General features: G+C 49.0%; 2 protein-coding genes across 10 annotated transcripts in view; both read left to right on the forward strand.

Moving 5' to 3' along the window:
• Positions 1-11883, forward strand: part of SEPTIN2 (septin 2) — a 34104-nt gene extending 22221 nt beyond the window's left edge. For both annotated transcript variants that reach the window (XM_004262524.4, XM_033423693.2), the window contains exons 8-13: positions 75-176; positions 576-721; positions 2093-2176; positions 3040-3097; positions 7311-7413; positions 9871-11883. In XM_004262524.4, coding sequence (XP_004262572.1) covers positions 75-176; positions 576-721; positions 2093-2176; positions 3040-3097; positions 7311-7412 — 492 coding nt within the window. In that variant the 3' untranslated portion in view covers position 7413; positions 9871-11883. The remainder of the gene's footprint in view (positions 1-74; positions 177-575; positions 722-2092; positions 2177-3039; positions 3098-7310; positions 7414-9870) is intronic.
• Positions 11884-13796: 1913 nt separating this feature from the next.
• The window catches only part of FARP2 (FERM, ARH/RhoGEF and pleckstrin domain protein 2), a 92685-nt gene continuing 85767 nt past the window's right edge, over positions 13797-20714 (forward strand). For 5 of the 8 annotated variants that reach the window (XR_007478486.1, XR_004482057.2, XM_033423581.2 and 2 more), the window contains exon 1: positions 19264-19348. The gene's annotated coding sequence lies outside the window, so the exon portion shown is untranslated. Of the gene's footprint in view, positions 13936-19263; positions 19349-20714 lie in introns of those variants that run through there. The other 3 variants (XM_033423578.2, XM_033423571.2, XM_033423587.2) reach the window with 3 other exon arrangements.

Consider the following 20714-nt stretch of genomic DNA (forward strand, 5'->3'; position numbering starts at 1 on the left):
AATATGATGCGTTAGACTTGACTGAAATAGTATGCAGTTTGCTACAGTTGCTCCTGGTTTGCTGTTTCTTTCAGATTCTGGATGAAATTGAAGAACATAACATCAAAATCTATCACTTACCTGATGCAGAGTCAGATGAAGATGAAGATTTTAAAGAGCAGACTAGACTTCTCAAGGTAGGAGCTTTGTCTCCAAGTACACAGTGTAACTCACTCCTTTTTCCTGTAGTCAGTGCATTTAAAATGGAAAGAGCTGGCAAAGCACAGTCTTAGAAGGCTTGGCCTCTGAGGTTGCCAGGTAGATTTGGTCGCAATGGTAGTTCTGCTCTAAAGATATTCTGGCATAGCTGTTACCTGAGGCTTAGAAACCTCACTGCAGGTTTAGTTTGATTTCCTACAGTTCGTCCCATGTGGAAAAGAACTGCCACTTGCAAGTAAAATATGTGTACCGTTGGTTTTCCAAGTGAGCCTCGTAGTTGGCAGCGGCGTGCTCATTCTGTGCTGACGTTCCTGTGTCCACAGTGAAAGTTGGGGTTCCCTGTGTGGAGCCAGTCTACCCCGTGTGTCTCTTTCTAGGCCAGTATCCCATTCTCTGTGGTTGGATCCAATCAGCTGATTGAAGCCAAAGGCAAGAAAGTCAGAGGCCGCCTCTACCCGTGGGGCGTCGTGGAGGTGGAGAACCCAGAGCACAACGACTTCCTGAAACTGAGGACGATGCTCATGTAAGACGCGCGTGCATTCCCACCGGCTTGGAGAGCAGAGCTTTCGAGTGGGGGGTGTGCGTGGGGCCTGCGAGCCACACCGGCTCCGTTGTGCTCCTGCAGCAGGGCTATCCCGGCTTGATGCAGAAGGCCCTCCGCTCTCTGGGACTGTAGCAGACTAGCCTCTTCCACCTGGGGCCTGTAGCTTAATACACTCTCCTTCCTAATCTCAAAGACCTTTTTGATGCTAAAAGTAGACTAGACCTCACCTGTGGTGTGGCTGCACCATGCACAGGACACCTCTTGCTCTGGTGAGGAAATGGACAGCGTCGCTGCCTGGGACCCTGGGAGCCTTCTCCAGCCACTGCTGAAGTGCAGCGTGCCCATCAGCCTCGGGCTCTCACACGAGGTGGCCCCGGTTAGCCTGGAGGTTCTCCAGTCGGTTTTTAGCAGCTAGAACAGACCTGACCACAAAAACAGACTTTTTTCCTCTAAAAATAAATTGTACATTTAGTAACAAACATGCATTGCTGTTGCCCTTGCATAAAGAGGCTAACAGAAAGAGTGTTGCTAAAATCTAACCCCTCTTTCATCAGAATTCTGAGATCAAAGAACGGCTGGTCCAGATAAATTTTGAAGAACTGAAAATTGCTCTACAGGCCACGTAGGTCTCACTTGGTTTAGGAATTTTTGGTGAATTAAAATCACTAAAAATACCATTAAAGTTGGCATTCAAGTTATGTCAGATGTAATTCAGTCACCATGTCAGGTGTGAAAGTGCACCCAGGCCCTCCAGGGACAGGCCCTTGGCAGTCATGATCCTGTCTCAGAGCTGAGTGCTTAAGTATCTGAAAAAGCTGGGCTGAAGCTAGGAGTGTTTTCCAAGATGATTAGAAGATGCAAAGTGCTGTTTCTGTCTTATCCAGAAGATAAGTACTTTGATTTATGGTTTTCTCCACAGGTGACACTAATAGGCTCTTTGTGACATACACGTTAAGCTTAAGGAGTCACAAATGTTTGAATTGCTTGTTTTTCGTAAGTTCTTTCAGAAAAGTGTGCTCTGTTTCAGACACTGTTTACCTAAACAATCTCCTAAAGCCTCTGTGCCTCTCCTTCTGTCCACTGTGGTGATCTCACGCAAGGGGTGGTGCTTGTGGCGGAGACCCTGTGGCCCAGCTGGGTGTGTCTGTGCGTTGTTTATCGTGGTAGCAAAGAGATGCGCCTCTGTAGATGTTTCCACAGCCTCATTCCCTTATCCCGAAATTCCAGCAACTTTGTGTACTGTTTACCAAGTAATCTGGGGTCTTAGTTCCTGGTGTGTGTTCTGTGTCCTTCATTGGGTGTTTTTTCCACGCGAATGGCATAGCCCTGGTGCATCCTTTTCTCTTTCAGCACTCACATGCAGGATCTCCAAGAGGTGACCCAGGACCTTCACTATGAAAACTTCCGATCCGAGAGGCTCAAAAGAGGCGGCAGGTTGTTGCCCCAAGTCATGCTGTCCCCTCGGTCCATATTTGGTCACCTTGAGTCATGCTGTCCCCCTCTCCTCTGTGTGTCCAGCTCAGCCTTGACCACTAAGCATCACCATTTGGTTTCCTACTCAGAAGCGATTGGGAGATACTTGTTGCTAATTTAATCAAATCGTGGGGTTGGGGTTTGTTTTTGTTTGGGGTGGGGTTTTTTTGTTGTGCCTGTTAAAAGGTATCTTTAACCGTTGCATATCAAGAACAGCTCTAGATGGAAAGGCCAAAGACTTGTGTTGGATCCTGTTTCAACACAAGGTCCTTCGTACATACGTATGAGGTACACTTTAGAGTCTGCTTTATGGTGTTACTGATTTGGGGACCAGATGTGAAGAAGGGATTTAGAGGCAGCGAGAACATCCCAGTCTGAGGAATATAGCCAGGTTGTGGTACCAAGGGAGTGGGCCCATGTGGAGCCGCGTCTTCGAGGGCTCAGAGGGCCTCCTGCGCCGGCTTCTCCACTTGGACACTCACATCCTGTTCCTTTTTTAAGTACGACTGTTGTAGTGTTTGTTCATAACTTATCTTAGAAGAGTATTCTTCAGATAATACCTACTGTTTTTGGGGTAAAGTCGAAAGTGCCACCCCCCAGCTTAGAGTAAGAAAGAGATCTTGAATTTTCCATTTCGTATTCCATTTTTCATCGTTTTCTTTTCTTATTCATGTCGTTAATCAGAAAAATGATAAATTTATGCAATTTTCAATAGATATGTTTCTCAGAAATATAAAGTGAAATATTACTTTGAGCATCTGTTGTCAGAAATGACCAACTATATTTGTCGTAATATTATAATTGTAATTTCTTTCACCTCTTAGAAAAGTGGAAAATGAGGACATGAATAAAGACCAGATCTTGCTGGAAAAGGAAGCTGAGGTAAGTAGAAAAGTACTTTTCCTGTTTTTGAGTCTACTGTTTAGTGTATACCTAAAAATATTATTTGTAGTTCATATAGTTTTTTTTCCTTGTTTTTTTTTGAAAAGGAACATACTATATATAACTAATCTGTTATATATATATATATCTGCACATGATAATATGTATATATATACATAAGTGTATATATTGGTTTACATATATTATCTCATTTAATACCCAACAGCAATTTAGTGGGAAAAGTTGGAAATAGTGAGAATTCAGTAACGTGACTGGTTTTTGTAAGATGTTTAAAAATCAGCAGTTTTCCCATATATAGACAATGAAAATATAATGAAAGAAGCTCATTCAGCATCATTAATGAAAACGAAAGAAATACGTAGTAGGGCTTATATAGGGGAAGAAACTAGAAAAGGCTCTACTGAAAACTGCTTTCAAAATTTGAATAGACACAAAGCTTTGTAGGTAGGATGCTCAGGGTGAGGATCACAGCTCTCTCTAACTCAATTCCCACAGAGTTGTGTGTTTGCTGAGTTCTTCGTTTTAGCGAGAACTTGAAGCAATTCCATTTGTCTTGAAGGCTAAGCATTGGGAAACACAGGAAGCTCTATAAAAAGCAGACTAACGAAAAGAGGCTTGCTTTACTGGTTATGGAAACATCAAACGGTGGTCGTCCAGAGTTTGGTACAGGCGGGTTAGGCTGATTAAATGCAGGTCGGGGCTTCCCTGGTGGCGCAGTGGTTGAGAATCTGCCTGCCAGTGCAGGGGACATGGGTTTGAGCCCTGGTCTGGGAAGATCCCACATGCCGCGGAGCAACTAAGCCCATGCACCACAACTGCTGAGCCTGTGCTCCAGAGCTCGCAAGCCACAACTACTGAGCCCGCGTGCCACAACTACTGAAGCCCGTGCGCCTAGAGCCCGTGCTCTGCAACAAGAGAAGCCACCACAGTGAGAAGCCCGAGCACCACAACGAAGACCCCCCTGTGCAGCCAAATATAAAGAAAATAAATATATTTTTAAAAATTAATAATAAGTAAATGCAGGTCTGGGAATAGATCAGAAGTGTGGAAATGTGCTCTGAGGTAAAGGTGGTGCTGAGACCTGTTAAAGTGGTGGAATTGAGGCATGTTGAGTAAATAATAAGAAAACAGGCCAGCCTTTTGGAAACAAAAATAAAACACTTCTTTGGCCAAATTAATTCACTGTGGATCAAATATTTAAATGTTAAAAACATAATCACAAAAGTTACCTGAAGAAAATTGAGGTAAATCTTCTACAACACTTGCCTAGAGGCCTTTCTAAACGGAGAGAAACCATAGTGATAAAAAGTGATGGGGTGAGACCTTCAAGATGGCAGAGGAGTAAGACGTGGAGATCACCTTCCTCCCCACAAATACATCAGAAATACATCTACATGTGGAAGAACAACTCCTACAGAACACCTACTGAACGCTGTCAGAAGACCTCAGACTTCCCAAAAGCCGTGAGGCTGACAGGGTCTTGGTGCTCTGACCGGGTGTCAGGCCTGTGCCTCTGAGGTGGGAGAGTCGAGTTCAGGACGTTGGTCCACCAGAAACCTCCCGGCTCCACGTGATATCAGACAGCGAAAGCTCTCCCAGAGATCTCCATCTCAACACTAAGACCCAGCTCCACTCAATGACCAGCAAGCTGCAGTGCTGGGACGCCCCATGCAAAACAACTAGCAAGACAGGAACACAACCCCACCCATTAGGCAGAGAAGCTGCCTAAAATCACAATAAGTCCACAGACACCCCAAAACACACCACTGGACGCGGTCCTGCCCACCAGAAAGCAAAGATCCAGCCTCATCCACCAGAACACAGGCACTAGTCCCCTCCACCAGGAAGCCTACACAACCCACTGAACCAGCCTTACCCGCTGGGGGCAGACACCAAAAACAACGGGAACTGCGAACCTGCAGCCTGCGAAATGGAGACCCCAAACACAGTAAGATAAGCAAAATGAGAAGACAGAGAAACACAGCATATGAAGGAGCAAGGTAAAAACCCACCAGACCTAACAAATGAAAAGGAAATAGGCAGTCTATCTGAAAAAGAATTCAGAATAATGATGGTAAAGATGATCCAAAATCTTGGAAGTAGAATGGAGAAAATACAAGAAACGTTTAATGAGGGCCTAGAAGAACTAAACAGCAAACAAACAATGATGAACAACACAAGAAATGAAATTAAAAATTGTCTACAAGGAATCAGTAGCAGAATAACTGAGGCAGAAGAATGGATAAATGACTTGGAAGAGAAAATAGTGAAAATAACTACTGCAGAGTAAAGAAAAAAAAATGAGAAGAATTGAGGACAGTCTCAGAGACCTCTGGGACATTAAACGCACCAACATTCGAATTATACAGGTCCCAGAAGAAGAGGAGAAAAAGAAAGGGACTGAGAAAATATTTGAAGAGATATTGAAAAACTTCCCAAATATGGGAAAGGAAATAGTCAAGTCCAGGAAGCACAGAGAGTCCCATACAAGATAAATCCAAGGAGAAACATGCTAAGACACATATTAGTCAAACTATCAAAAATTAAATACAAAGAAAAAATATTAAAAGCAGCAAGGGAAAAACAACAAATAACATACAAGGGAATCCCCATAAGGTTAACAGCGGATCATTCAGCAGAAACTCTGCAAGCCAGAAGGGAGTGACAAGACGTGTTGAAAGTGATGAAAGGGAAAAACCTACAACCAAGATTACCCAGCAAGGATCTCATTCAGATTTGACAGAGAAATTAAACCCTTTACTGACAAGCAAAAGCTAAGAGAGTTCACCACCAAACCAGCTTTACAACAAATGCTAAAAACAAACAAACAAACAAACAAAAACAAATGCTAAAGGAACTTCTCTAGGCAGGAAACACAAGAGAAGGAAAAGACGTACAATAACAAACCCAAAACAATTAAGAAAATGGTAATAGGAACAGACATATCGGTAATTACCTTAAATGTCAATGGATGAAATGCTCCCACCAGAAGACATAGACTGGCTGAATGGATACAAAAACAAGATCCGTATATATGCTGTCTACAAGAGACCCACTTCAGACCTAGGGACACATACAGACTGAAAGTGAAGGGATGGAAAAAGATATTCCACGCAAATGGAAATCAAAAGAAATCTGGAGTAGCAATTCTCATCTATTTACAATAGCCAGGACATGGAAGCAACCTAAGTGTCCATCGACAGATGAATGGATAAAGAAGATGTGGCACATACATACAATGGAATATTACTCAGCCATAAAAAAAAACGAAATGGAGTTATCTGTAGTGAGGTGGATGGACCTAGAGTCTGTCATACAGAGTGAAGTCAGAAAGAGAAAAACAAATACCATATGCCAACACATATATATGGAATCTATAAAAAAAAATGGTTATGAAGAACCTAGGGGCAGGACAGGAATAAAGACACAGACCTACTAGAGAATGGACTTGAGAACACGGGGAGGGGGAAAGGTAAGCTGGGACAAAGTGTAGGAGTGGCATGTACATATATGCCTTAACAAATGTAAAACCGATAGCTAGTGGGAAGCAGACGCATAGCGCAGAGAGAGCAGCTTGGTGCTTTGTTGTAACACCTAGAGGGGTGGGATAGGGAGGGTGGGAGGGAGATGCAAGAGGGAGGGGATATGGGGATATATGTATATGCATAGCTGATTCACTTTGTTGTAAAGCAGAAACTAACATATCATTGTAAAGCAATTACACTCCAATAAAGATGTTTAAAAAAGAAATAGCAAGAAAAAATAAAATAGAGTAAATGAAACAAATGTAAAAAAAAAAGTGATGGGGATGCAGGAGGGTGAAGAGTCACCATTTGAATCACCCAGAGTAGCTGGGCCCGTCACTCCCCTTTAGTGCACATTCCCCACTGGGTAGTGGCAACTCCTTCCTACCTTTTTAGGTCAAAAACTGTCTCATGTTGTCTTTCTTATTTCTTCTGTTTCTTGATAATTTTTATTTTTTATTTGAATTGCCTATTCATATCGTTTGCTCAGTTTTCTGTTGAGCCATTGGTCCTTTTACTGGTTTGTAAGAGTTTTTTGTATGTTAACTCATGGTCATGTTTTGGGAGAGCACAGACGTTTAAGTACTAGCAATCACAGGACCCCCGTAAAGCCTGCTTGGGGACAGCAGAGCCCGAGAACCAACTGTGTGTTCATCTCGTGTCCGCAGCTCCGCCGTATGCAGGAGATGATTGCCCGGATGCAGGCGCAGATGCAGATGCAGATGCAGGGTGGGGATGGCGACAGCGCGGTCCACGGGCACCACGTGTGAGGTAACGACCAGGCCTGTAGAGCAGGCGCGTGTCCACCCGAAAGGATAGAGGTTGCCCCTCAAAACGGAAGCTGCTCCACGCTTCCTGTTTCGTAAAGGGTTTTCGTGTTTTCTAAGCTTATAAGTGTGAGTAACAATTGTAATGGAAAAACTATTTCCCCTTCCTACGTAGGGAAAAACACTGTTCTTCCCTGCTGTGTGCTCCTTTCCTGTATGTCTCCTTCCACGCAGAGTGCCCTCACTCCTGGTGACCAAATGTGTGGAGGTTCCCCTGCGCCGAGCAGTGCTCCACAACACCAGCTGGGGGTCCTGCAGTCTCAGTTCTGACACCATCTACCTGGAGATGCTGTCAGACCCCACAGGTCGAGGGCTCAGTCCCACAAGTCTGCCCCCCACTTTAGATGCCAGTCCAAAATCCAGGTTGTCACCACTGCTTCTGACTGACCGCCTGGAGATCAGAGGTGCCCACCCCACCGTGGGTTCAGTAATTTGCTAGAGCGGCTCACAGAGCTCAGAGAGACGTTTTGCTTACTAGGCCGCATTTATTAAAGGATATAATAAAGAACAGAGGTGAATAGCCAGATGCAGAAACCCACAGGGCGAGTGAGGTCCAAGAGAGTCCCTAGTGCAGGAGCCTCTGTCCCTGAGGAGTTTGGGTGTATCACCTGCCCGGTGTGGATGGATTCACCAACCCAGAAGCTCTCCAGACCCCTGCTTTGGGGATTTTAAAGGAGGCTTCCTTGAATAGGTATGATCAGTCATTAACTCCATTTCCTGCTTCTCTCTCCTTTCTGGAGGGTGGGGGACAGGGCTGGAAATGACAAGCTTCTCATCATGGCTTGGTCTTTCTGGTGACCAACCCACAGAGTTCCCTTATTAGCACAAAATCAGGGAAGGTACATGGGTTTCAGGAGCCCTGTGTCAGGAACAGAGGTCAAGGACCAAGTTTCAGGACAAGAGGTGCACCTGGTGCTCTGACCACTTAGCAAATGAAAGGGTTTTAGGGGCTGTGTGCCAGGGCTGGGGGCAGAGACCAGGATCTGTTTTTATTGTCTCACAGCAGTAGAAGAAATAAAGTAGCTTTTATTGGTCGTACAGTTTGAAATTTATTAAAGCTGAAAACATCTCTTCAAAGTGTTACCGGAACAGCTTAGGCCAACTAAAAGTAGAGGTGGGGTCAAGGGAGGGAGAAGTATGCCAGGCAGGCCAGGGTGACCTTGCTGCTCCTCACCACAGCTCTGCTCCAGCCGCTGGGGATCAGTGGCGCGTGTGGCTGTGTGGCCGGGTGTATGTTGGCCTCCCTGCTTGAAGGGAGACTAGGAAAAGGCAAATGTCCGCTCCCCTGTACCCTGTGGACAGGGGGACACTCAGAGCTGTCCAGTGGCTGCTTCCATACCTCCAAGAGGAAGGAGGGAGAGGTGAAGTCACATGAGGACCAGAGAATGAAGAGTTACATGGGTGGGGGCGGAGGCAAGCCTGCTCCGTGGAAGAGTGGAGTGGGGCCAGTCGGAGTTCAAGCTGGCACAGAGCTGGGATATGGACCTGATTGTAGGGCATGTGAGCGTCGATGCAGTCCCTCAGGAGGCGATGGGATGGCCCGAGTGACTGCAGGCTGAGCTGACACATTGCAGGACCAATGAGATGGGAGGTAAGGGGCCCGGAGGTCAGGCACCTGTCAGAAGTCTTCCACAACACGGACAGGTGATGAAGGACGTGGGGCGGGGCGGGCAGGCTGGGGGCATTGGTCACCAAAACAAAGCCCCTGCCCCTTTGCGGCTTATTGGGAAAGGTTTTAGTTGTGAAATACATGCACAGAAAGACACAGATACACATGTACAGTGTAACCAGTTGCTTTTAAAGGGAGCATCCAGAGAAGCCCACCTGGGTCAGAGTTGGTTGCTTTTCTTTCGTCATCACGTTGAAACCTTAGGAAGGTCCTGAGGGCACGTGCTGAGTTCGCACTTGCCCAGTGAGGACATGGACGCTGTGCAAGGGTTTAAAATTACCTGCCTGTGGTCACGTCACATGTCAACTGATGGACCTCCTGGCCGCACAGGGCAGTCCTGCCTGGGCAGGTTTGCTGCCTGATGGGAAATGATGGCAGAGAAACGGACTCCTGAGGGGTGGGGCTCATTTGAGGCAGGAGGGAGCAATAGATGTTAGCTCACTCTCTGATCTTGCTGCTGCTTTTCTTAAAACTTTATGGAATTACGAGAATTCTACTTTTGGTACATAAAATTAATCTGCATTTCTGTATACTTTTCAGTTTTGCAGTACTCCTGATTTGCAAGAGCTTCATAAGTGACGTTTTGATTTTAGTCAACTCTGTGGTCCTCAGAACCCACCTTCTGCTCAGTTTGTGCCGTTTGTTGTTACACAGGAAAATAATGCTACCAGTGGTCCAAGCAGCAGGCATTGCATCACTCCCATTTAAATGTGTTGTGTTTTGTTTTTCCAGAAAACACTTTGCAAGATAACATTCTGACAAGTAACACAGCTGCGTGTTTTCAAGACTGTTGGAGGGGTGCCTGTCCACATTTTACAGTACCTGTGCCTGAGAATTTAATTTTTTAAAAACTTTTGATGTGTTATTTTGTATGAAGTACTTTAACATTTATATTTCATTATGTTATACTTTACATTTTGTGAGGTTAACTTTCCATTTCCATTTTTTGTCCACCTTAACTGACCACTAATGTTAGAATTGATTCCCAGGGACCAGTCAGCATGTATAGTTAATAGTTGAATTTGATTTGGCTGGCCTAACCGACTAATCATGATTTATTTCTAGAACATTCAGATTTCCCAGAATGTTCCTGAGTAGCAGAGACATGGACCTAGTGACACAGAAAGATGAGAGCTGCCCTGGTACAAGGCCATTTCTCACCAAGTCATGGCACCTGGTTAGCTGTCTTGCTTTGTTTGAGCACAACACCTAAAACCAGTTCTGCTGCTATAACTCAATACTGTTGGTCCATCTGCACATTTATCTGTTTACCAAACGAAACAGAATTACCCAGTGAGATACATGTTTATACTTAAATAGCTTTTTTAAAAACAGGCTTTTAGGGGTGAATTTTTTAACAAGTCTTTGGATTCTTGGGTCTATGCAGAGAACTCGCCACAAGCCACTTTCTGTAGAGGTTGCCGTGAAGAATCAAAGTATACGTGAGCTGCAGTTTTCATGTTGCAGCTAAGATTCTTACCTACACAATGAGAGTCAAACTATTTTTATTCAACTAAATTAAAAAATAACTCTTTAAGGAAAATTAACAGTTGATCTGTGCAGAAACCAGCCTTTTTGTATTTTTATACTGCACTTTAATGTGTTTTCTCTAACTGCAGGTATAGGAGACGTGCCTCAGCAGTGAAAATAAGGGTCCTCGGGTGGGTGGCCCCGAGGCCTCAGCCCCGTGGGGCCCAAAATGCCTGCCAGGTTTTCCTGATTTGGCGTCCCTTTAACTGATGCTTTCCTGACTGGTTTTCAGGCAAATAGCAGTAATGTTTTTGTGTGTGCAGGCTGTCTAGTCCTTTTTCAGCCACTGTCATTTCCTTCCATGTATCGTGCGAGAATGAAGGCTATTTCAGGTCTGCACCGTGGGCTGGCTGACGGGTGCCGCCAGTTGAAGCCGCATCTGGTTGGTTTCCTGTGCCCTGTGGCCTTGGCCCTTTCCTGTCCTTGTAGCTGGTCTCCCTGTCGTGCACTCAAAGGGGCGCTGATGCACTTGGGGGTTGGCTTTTTTCCAGCATTGCTGCTGACGTGGGGAAATTGGTCTCCAAAAAGTGACAGATGAAAGAAGATCTGGAGGGAGCAGGTGCTGGTTCAGTTTTCTCATTTTGCTAGAACAAGAGGGGTTAAAATGGAGAAAATGCTTATTACTCCAAGGACGAGGAGGGGGTTTTGTATTCAACAGACAGAAAAGAAAATGAGATGGTTGAAATATATTAGTTACCAAGGTGTACTACAGAAAATCACTGGGTGTTCTCCTGACTTTGCCCTTTCACTGTTGGGTAATTGCAAATGGTCAAGAGCTATAGGTTTAGGCACATTGTGCAAAGTTTTTACCAAGAAAAAGTGTTCCATGACCTTAGGGCCCCTCCATGCAAGGCTAGTTATTTGGGTTATTATGTCATTTATTAACTATGCTAGTAAAAGCTGTTTTTAAAAAGGGGTGGGGTGTGGCAGCACTTGAAAAGTAGTAGGTGTAAGCTCTATATAGTAAAACTACTACTTAGTGCTAGCTGCCACCTAATGGTTATGGGGGTGTGGGTGGACCTACACTGTAAGACTTTTAAATTCCCGTTTGTTTTGCTGCCCGAATCTAAATACTTTTCCTAATAGATAATTGCCCTTTTACTAAGATATAAGCTTTACCTATAAAAATGTATTTTGAAAACTTATTTTACACAGCAATTTTGTATCCATTGAAACTAACCTTTTACCAATAAAGCACTACTGTTTAGATATTAAGTGAGTAGTTCTCGTTATTGGCTCTTAACGAGGTAAAGGTGTAAGGTTTTCTGGGAAAGATTCAGAGAAAGCCCTGCGTTTTCTGTGTATAAAAATCCGGAGGGGGCTTCCCTGGTGGCACAGTAGTTAAGAATCCGCCTGCCAGTGCGGGGGACACAGGTTCGAACCCTGGTCCAGGAAGATCCCACATGCCACAGAGCAACTAATCCCGTGCGCCACAACTCCTGAGCCTGTACTCTAGAGCCCACAAGCCACAACTACTGAAGCCCACGTGTCCTAGAGCCCGTGCTCCGCAACGAGAAGCCACCGCAATGAGAAGCCCGCGGCACCGCAACGAAGAGTAGCCCCCACTCGCCGCAACTAGAGAAAGCCCGCGCACAGCAAACGAAGACCCAATGCAGCCAAAAATAAGTAAATAAACTTTTTTAAAAATCAGGAGGAATTATTTGCACCAACATCTGTACCCAACAACTCTGTATCGGTGATCCCAGCCCAAAAGAGCAAGCCATAAAGATTGGAAAGGAAATAGTTACAGGGGAATCTGATCATCTACTTAAAGTGAATGATAAAAATGACCACTAGTGAGAGTTCAGTGATGTCTGCCCACTAAATAGAAAATGTGGGGAAGGATCTCATTCACTGTAGTAACAACTACTAACTTATTAGAAGAAATATTGAAAACCTGGACTGTAAGCCTGATGTGGGTGGCTGGCCGGCCCTCTGCCCACTCCACTGACCACCCCAGGGCCCCTTTACTTCTTTCTCAGTGTCTGCCTAGAACCCTGTCTCTGGTTCCTTCTTTCCAGGTCCCTCCCTCCCCCAGGTCCTGCACCTCTGCCTCAGGCCCTCCAGCATACACCCCGCAGCCTCTGACCAGGCTTTCCCCCTGCGGGGTCCCCACTGGCGCTGCTCACCTGTCGGGGTTCCGTGCCGAGGGGTGTGTGTGCCACCCTGGGAGCAGCGAGAACAGCGCCTGGGTTCTGACATCGGGGCTGCCGGTGGTGTCGCTGGGGGCCAGTTAGAGGAAAACCTCGGAGGGAGCGACTGGGGACAGGAGTGCCCTTCTGAGTCTCGAATCCGAAGCTGCCCCGCGGGGAGCGGCTGTTCCTGCTTCCTTTGGGAAACGTAAGGGGTCGGGGTTTTGATCCGGTGGCCAGAAACCTAGGAGTCCCTCCTAGATGGGTCCGGGTCCATCCTCGGTTTACTCCCTAGACAGACGCGCGGGGGCTCGCGGGCGCGCTCCTGGCCTGCCCCGGGAGGCGCGGGGACTGCGGCGGGGGCCAGGACCAGGGCAAATTGAACCGGGTCTTGAAGGATGCGTAGAAGTTCGCTGAACCTCTTCGAATAAGGTGCGTGTGCTGCTGCTAGTCGCGGGCCTGGGGGCTCCGGACGTGGTGTCACGTTTCCATTTCCGGGTGGGGGCCACAAGGCTAGAGGAGGACTGTGAAGCCTGGAAGGGCCTCGGGCCTCGCCAGCACGGCCCGTTTCCTCCTCAGCACATCCTCACGGGGCTATCGGTGCCCGTAGGCCACACCAGTAGCCCCAGAAGGATCGCAATTGGTGGGTGGAGCAGGTAACGGGAAGGCTGGCAGCCAGGGGCGGGGGTGGAGGGAGCCAGCAGATGGCCGTGCCGGCACCGCGCCCCGCCCTCCGAGCCGGACCCTGCTCTCAGAGCCGACGCCCCGCCCCCCTGAGCCGGCGCCCCGCCCCTCCCCGAGCCGGAACCGCGCCCCGCCCAGGACCCCGCGCCGCCCTGCCAGCCGAATATCTGCTGAATTGCATTGGATTCCGCGCTTGCCCTCTCGCCCTGCCTCCTCCGGTCCATTCACCAATCAGAATTCTGTGCCGCGCTTCTAGGCCGCGGCCGCGGAGGCCCCGCCCCAGAGTCCGCAGGCCAATCGGCGGCGCGTCCGCGGGGGCGGGGGCGGAGCCCTGGGCGGGGGGTAGGGACTGGGCGCGCGGCGCGGGGGCGGCCTACGGGCGGTCGCAAGCGGGCGGAGCAGACGAGGGATTTGAAGGGCGCTGCAGGCGACAGCGCGGGCTTGGCGGCTGGTGAGCGTGCGGGGCAGCGGGGCCACGGTCAGGCAGGGGCCGGGCTGCGCCTCGGGGGTGGGCGGCGGAGGCCGTGGGCCGAAGCCCAGGGCAGGGCGGGCGCCTCCGGACGGCGGGAGGCCAGAGGAGTCCACGCCCGGGCTCAGAAGGCCTTACTTAGGGCGGCAGGCCCCGTGCGGGGAGGGCCGTGTGTGGGGAGCCTGCCCGCTGGAGGCCCGGGGTGGGCGGGAGGGTCCCGCGTGGAGGCGCCGGGGGTGGGCGGGGAGGGTACCGCGCGGAGGCCCCGGCAGAGCCACAGGTGAAAGCTCGCGCCGCCTGAGACCACGCCCTTTTTGGCCTTTCCTTAGATTGTATCTTAACGCCGGGAATCGGTATTAGGTGTTAATGTTTTTGTTTTGTTTTTTGGTTTTTGTTTTTTTTTGCGGTACGCGGGCCTCTCACTGTTGTGGCCTCTCCCGTTGCGGAGCACAGGCTCCGGACGCGCAGGCTCAGCGGCCATGGCTGACGGGTCCAGCCGCTCCGCGGCATGTGGGATCTTCCCGGACCGGGGCACGAAGCCCTGGCTCCTGCATCGGCAGGCGGACTCTCAACCACTGCGCCACCAGGGAAGCTCAGGTGTTAATGTTTTTACTCCATGAAGTGTAGAACGGCTCCTCAGACAGTGGGGAGACTTCTAAAGGCAGACGGTGAAAGCTGGGGCTGGAATATGCCCCCGTTTCCGTTTACTATGCTGGCTGCAGCCTCTGGTGGCCTTTCGTGTGCTGGTCAGTAATTGCCGTGAAAAACAAATTCACACAAGGTGCGTTGAAGGAAATAATGTCAGTCCACAGTGAAAGGATGGGAAGATTTACATCTCAGGGTGGCTCTTCTCTGTACCTTTGCTCACGTCTGTGAGGGCGCTTCCGGCGGAGGACTGCGGAGGTGCTTGATGGGTGTCAGGAGCGTTGGACCAGCGGGCTGCTTGTGTGTGTGGACAGTGTGCAGTTTTCTCCTGCCACAGAGATGGGAGAGGACATTTGAGGTCAGCAGGCATGGAGTGACCTTTGCTGGTAGGCCACATCTAATGTTCATTGTCTGTATCGGCTGTTTTTTGAAAGTTTTTTATGAGTTCCTGTACACTACAGACGTAGCTCTTTGGGAAGGGTTGTGAAGGGCTTCACGCCCGTTATTTTATTTGGTTCTCTCACAATCTGCAGAGGAGACGTGCCCAGGCCCCGTCTGGAAGCAGAGGAGCGGGGTGACCGGTTTAGGGTCACACCCTGGCCCTGCTTCCCCCGTGCTCCTGCTTTGTTGCAGATTCTCCGTGAGCAGTTCACACTGAGCTGTTTGGACCAGACGCTGACAGGAGCTGCAGAAGTTTACTGGCTCATTTACATGCATGGGCATCCTTTCCCAAAAGGGAAGTTTGTATGATACATTCATCTATCTCTGCCTCAGGTTCCCTATCAGCAAATGAGGTTACAGTTTACCTGCCTCATAGACTTGTTGTGAGGATTAAACATCAGTGGAAACGCTGTTAGCTAGATGCCTGGGACACAGTAAGTGCTTGACAAGTGTTAGCCATTATATTACCAGGTGGAAGAATGATCTGAGTAGACAGTAGAGAGAGAAGTACGCAGTATTTAAGCAGAATTATCCTGCTTGGAGGGAAGGATATGCACTGGATTGAGAAAGCAAAGGTGGATGCATGGGTAATTCCATGCAAGCTCTTTTAAATCCCCTGGGCCCCAAGGAATTCTGTTCCACTCCTTTCCAAACACTCCTGCCTCTAGTCACACCAGCACCTCCTCTATCCTGAGACGGTAACAGGTGTTTGTTGCTGCTGCTTTTGCCCTTTCAGGTTTGTTCCTGTTTTTTCTTCACCTGCTTTCGTATAAGCCTGCCACCTCCTCATTTGCTCAGGGGTCGTGAGCTTCCTGCACGCGGCTTGGCGTTAGGCGCAGGGAAAGCCCTCTGTAAAGCTGGATGTTGCGCCGAGGTCACTCTGGCGGTGCTCTCTGAGATCCCGTGTGTAGAGCATGATTGCACAGTAGCATATGTGTCAATTCCAGGTTTTACCTTGGCAACAGGGTGCCAGAAATGTGAGGGGGTTCCACAAAGCTTAATATGATAGAGGCCGGTGTTTGGTGGGTTTCTGGTGATTCTGTAAATTTCGTCTAATCTTTTTGGAGAGCAGCTAGCCGTATGTGATAAAGATTTTGATTTTGGAATCCCAGTTTGTTTTTGAAAACAAACTTTGATACATAAACTCTGCATGTCAGAGGGGTAGAGTACTCCTCAGCCAGCAGACATGCTCTGGCAATCTCCTTCCTATCCTTCCTTCCCAGCAAAATTTGAACCATTTTGATCCATGGAAATATGTTCAAAAACACGTCTTAACCAAAAAGGCGAGGTAGTTTGTACACAGCAATTATACGGATGTAAAAATGTGCGAGGACATGGGCAAGGATCAGAAGGGAAGGTGGAGTGATGTAAGTAGTTTTATTTTAGGGTCACAGGACTGTTTTCTCGCTAAGCTGGTGTTCTGGTTTATAGTCATTTTAAAATTCAAAAGCAGAAAGGCCCTCTGACGTTGTCGGGTGCAGTGACGAATCTTTCTTCATCCCCTCTCCCAGCTGCAGCACAGAAGGAGGTATGAGATTCCACCCAGACCTCTTAGGTGGGCCCTCGAGACCCCCACAGCCCGACCCACCGTGGGCATCCTCAGGGCCCCCGCCACTCTCAGCCTTGCCCAGCAGCCCCTGCCTGCGCACAGGCTGCTCTTGTCTAGCTGGTCTCCTGTCGCCCCGCAGGGCCCAGCTCCTGCTTCATCCCGGAGAGCCGTTGGCCAGGCTAGCCGCGCTGCCTTCCTCGGTGTTACCTCGTGCCTCCTGCCTTCCACTGCTGCGGCAGGCAGTGGTCAGGGCCACGTCCACAGTGGTCTCCCCTTCTAGATCATTGTGTACTTGCCACGTGGGGTCCCTTAAACCGGAGACGGGACAGCATGTGTGCGATGGGGGTTGTGAGGACCAGATGTGCAGACACCCGCTTTTTGCTGAGGTCTCCTCCCTCCCTCTCCACCTACCAGATTCCTGGAGGCTCCCTCACTTCACTTCCACATGGCTCTTACCGCCCTTTAACAGACTGTCTTCTTTGTCTTCTCCCACTGTCATGGGAGGGATTTCCTCCCTCTTACAGGCTCCCGTATCTTTAAGGACTTAGACTTGCTTGATACCGAGGCAAGGTGCTCAATCAGTGTTTGAACTAATCAAATTTTATCTGGGGCAAGGGCAGATGCCAACTTTTATGGGGCCTGAGACTTATCCAGTTTGGAGGAGGAGACCTCTTTAAGAAAATACAGTGTTACAAATAAAAATCAATTTGAAAATTAATTTGCAGATATTTATTTAGAATGAGAAAACGTAAATAAGATACAGATTTGAAAAAGCTGACCATTGATACAGACATCACTAAATCCAGAAAGATAGCATATTTGTTAATTATCTGACACCCTTCTGTAATACTTTTCATTTGGCTATGTACTTTTTAGTTGTCTCTTCGTATGACAGAGGATAGAAAGAATTCAGTGATTCCTCTAGCATGGCTGATCAGAAATCTTATTAGTGATTGTTAGGATGCATAAAACATGGTTTCACACTTGCTGTTTCTAGCACGGCTGTGTCTCGGAAAAGCAGGAGTTCTGATAAATTCTGTTTTGCACAATTCCATTCAAAACCGTTAAAAAGTCAATGGTGTATTTATAGTCATACTGCTACATTATAAATTTTATTTTCTGACAGGCGAGAAGTGTAGTTTTGACTACTGAGTACCGAACTCTGCTTGCATTTTGACAAGTCTGGTGATGATTTTCCCACAAATGTGCGTCTGGCTCCCCGAGTTTCAAACCTTGCTCCTTTCCCAGGGCCCACATGCTTCCAGCACCAGGTGCCATCGGGTCTGTTCATGTTGCTGCAGGGCCTGGGCCCTGCACCTTTGTTCCGTAACCCTCCAGCACGCAAGCACGGGACTGGCAGTGGTGTTCCGGGAGCCATAGCTGCATTGTGAGGCGGGTGGTCACCTCAGTGTGAACACCTGAAACGTCGCCACTTCAGCCCAAACTAAGGGTGTCCCTGGCTCCTTGTGCTGGTAGCTGGGTCCTCTCCTGAGCTGCCTGACGTGGAGGGAAGGAGGGACAGAAACAGACTTGGGGTGGAAGGGGCAGCAGTGTTAGTCGATTGCAATTTGAATATGTTTTCGAATTTCCCAGAAGGCTGTGATCATGGCCGCACTTCACTGAGGGCCTTTCTTAGGACCTTGGCAGGCCGGTGCCAGGTAGGGGCCCAGAAACGAGGCAGAATGGCTTTAGAGTCACACTGCTGGCATAGGGGCAGCCTGTGGTCCGTTGCCTGGTGCCACACAACACCGTGGAGGCACGTGCGTGAGGGTTTACGGCGCCTCCTCCTGCGGCTGGCGGGATGTGTCTGGAAGCAGGAAGCAGTGCTGGCTGTTTTACAGCCGTTTAAATGACTGGGCGTGATTCACTTTACCTCCTGCGTCGTTCAGATCCCAGTTGCCTTGGTAATAGTTAACACAAGCTGAGTGTGGGGGGAACAAGTCTCAGTGTCGGAACAAGAAATCAATTTTTTAAATTGATCTAAAGAGAGTGTTTTAAAATGTTAGTTTTTATTTTAACTGCACTATTTGAGAAGCAAGAACAAGCGCAACACCTAGAGGAGACGTGGGTGCTTACCCCGGCTCTCTCTTTGAAGGCGAGCGGGCTCGGCTGTAGGTGACCCCTGCCGTCGTCTGCCCGGAAGCCATCTGATTTCAGAAGTAGCGCACGTTCATCACGGTAGGCAATTCAAGAGATACAGGCGCCAGGAAAGAAGGAAATAAAAATCAGCCCTCTTCCCTCTCTCAAAGATGACCTCTGCAAACATGCTTTAAATGCATGGATGCCAAGTTCCGTTTGTGGGAAGAAGGAATGAGCCTCCTCCACCCTGTCTCTCCCGCTGACTGTGGCCACAAAGCTAGACAGCTGCGGGAGCAGCCCTGAGGACCCTGGCAAAGAAGTGGTGGCGGGCAGACAAAGGCCGGGGCCTGAAGTGCCTGCCGCAGGAGCACTGAGCTTCCTGTTCTCCCTCCAGCACCCCCGGTCCCCAGCGTCTTCAGGTGTCCGAAACCCGGAGCTGGGCTCCAGGGGCAGATAGGGAGGGCTGCAGGGGGAGCCACCCAGTTTGGGCTCTAGAGGGAGTGGGAGAAAGCCACCATTTCTTCTCTCTCTCCCTGTTCTCCAGCCAGGCCTGAGACACCTAAAACTCCAAGGGCTTTTTACTCTCTTTCCTGCAGCCTGGTCCCAGCAAGGGTGCAGTCCCAGGACGTGCACGGCAGAGCAGGGGAACAAGCCACAGTCCTCTGGCTGGAAGACTGAGAAGTAAGCCAGGGAGCTATGGGGGGGGGGGAGCTCAGGAGGTGACCCCCATGGAGGGCGGTGCTCAGGAGGTGACCCCTCACAGTTGCCAGTGAACTTGTGGGCTCGACACCGAGCTGTACACGCATGGGGCCGACCGTGTGCCACTTGCCAGAGGCTGTGGGAACTCAACTAAGGGGTCGACCACAGCCCGGGAGCCAGGCTGTCAGCTGGGTGATGGTGCACAGGGAGGATGGAGCCTCTGAAGGTGGAGCTGATGCTGAGACCACGGCTGCGGCCTGAACCCGGCAAGGCCCTGCTGCTGAAAGAGAAGTGCCACATTCCCTGTGGGATTTGAACAAGGCCAGAGGCTCATAACACAGTGTTTAAAATGTCCAGGATATAATCCAAAATTACCTGGCCTACACAGAACCAGGGAAATACCAGCTCACACGAGAAAAGACAGGCTACAGCTGAGATGATGCAGACATCGGAATTACCCGACAAAGACCTTGCGGTGGGCAGAATTTTGGCCCCCATGGCCGTCACCCCCTGGTGTTACTTCTGGGAACAGGTTATGTTACGTGGCAAAAGCACATCGACAAGGTTCCCTATGCGACATGACTGAACACTGTAGACTCAGGAAGCAGAGCCCAGCGCTGCCCTCCCAGCGCCTCCCCCTCCCCCTGCCCCCAGAGGAAGGTCTTTCCCTTAGGTTTTGGTTTACCCTCCAGGGTGGTTGTTTGAAAAATGCATGTGTTTACCGTCTTCCTCTTTTAACCAGTTAGTGCACCACGCGCCTTCTTTGTACCTTGCTTTTATTCACCTTTTCATCAAAGAAGCACGTAGAGATCGTTTCCATGCGTGACCGAAATTTGAGCCACTTCCACTGCTGCGGGCAGTGGACCGCGCTTGTCCGGGGAGCCACAGGCTGACTTCCCAGCCGAGGGGGAGACGACTTGAGGGCCAGATCTGGGCTGGGCTCATGTCCTGGCTTTGTCACTTCTGAATTATGTGTTATGTGGCAGAGCTTCTTTTTCTTTTTAATAGACCTGATTTTTAGAGCAATTTTAAGTTCACAGCAAAATTGAGTGGAAGTTTCACAGATTTCTCATATGCCCCCCGCCCCCAGACGTGCACAGTCTCCCCCCCGTCCCCCCCAACCCCCTGAGTGGTACCTTTGTTACAAACCTGCATTGACACATCATCACCCAAAGCCTTGGCAGACTTTTTTTTTTTTTTTTTTTTGCGGTACGCGGGCCTCTCACTGTTGTGGCCTCTCCCGTTGCGGAGCACAGGCTCCGGACGCGCAGGCTCAGCGGCCATGGCTCATAGGCACAGCCGCTCCGCGGCATGTGGGACCTTCCCAGATCGGGCCACGAACCCGTGT

This window comes from Orcinus orca, chromosome 7, assembly GCF_937001465.1.
Source record: "Orcinus orca chromosome 7, mOrcOrc1.1, whole genome shotgun sequence".
NCBI classification, from domain to species: Eukaryota; Metazoa; Chordata; class Mammalia; order Artiodactyla; family Delphinidae; genus Orcinus; species Orcinus orca.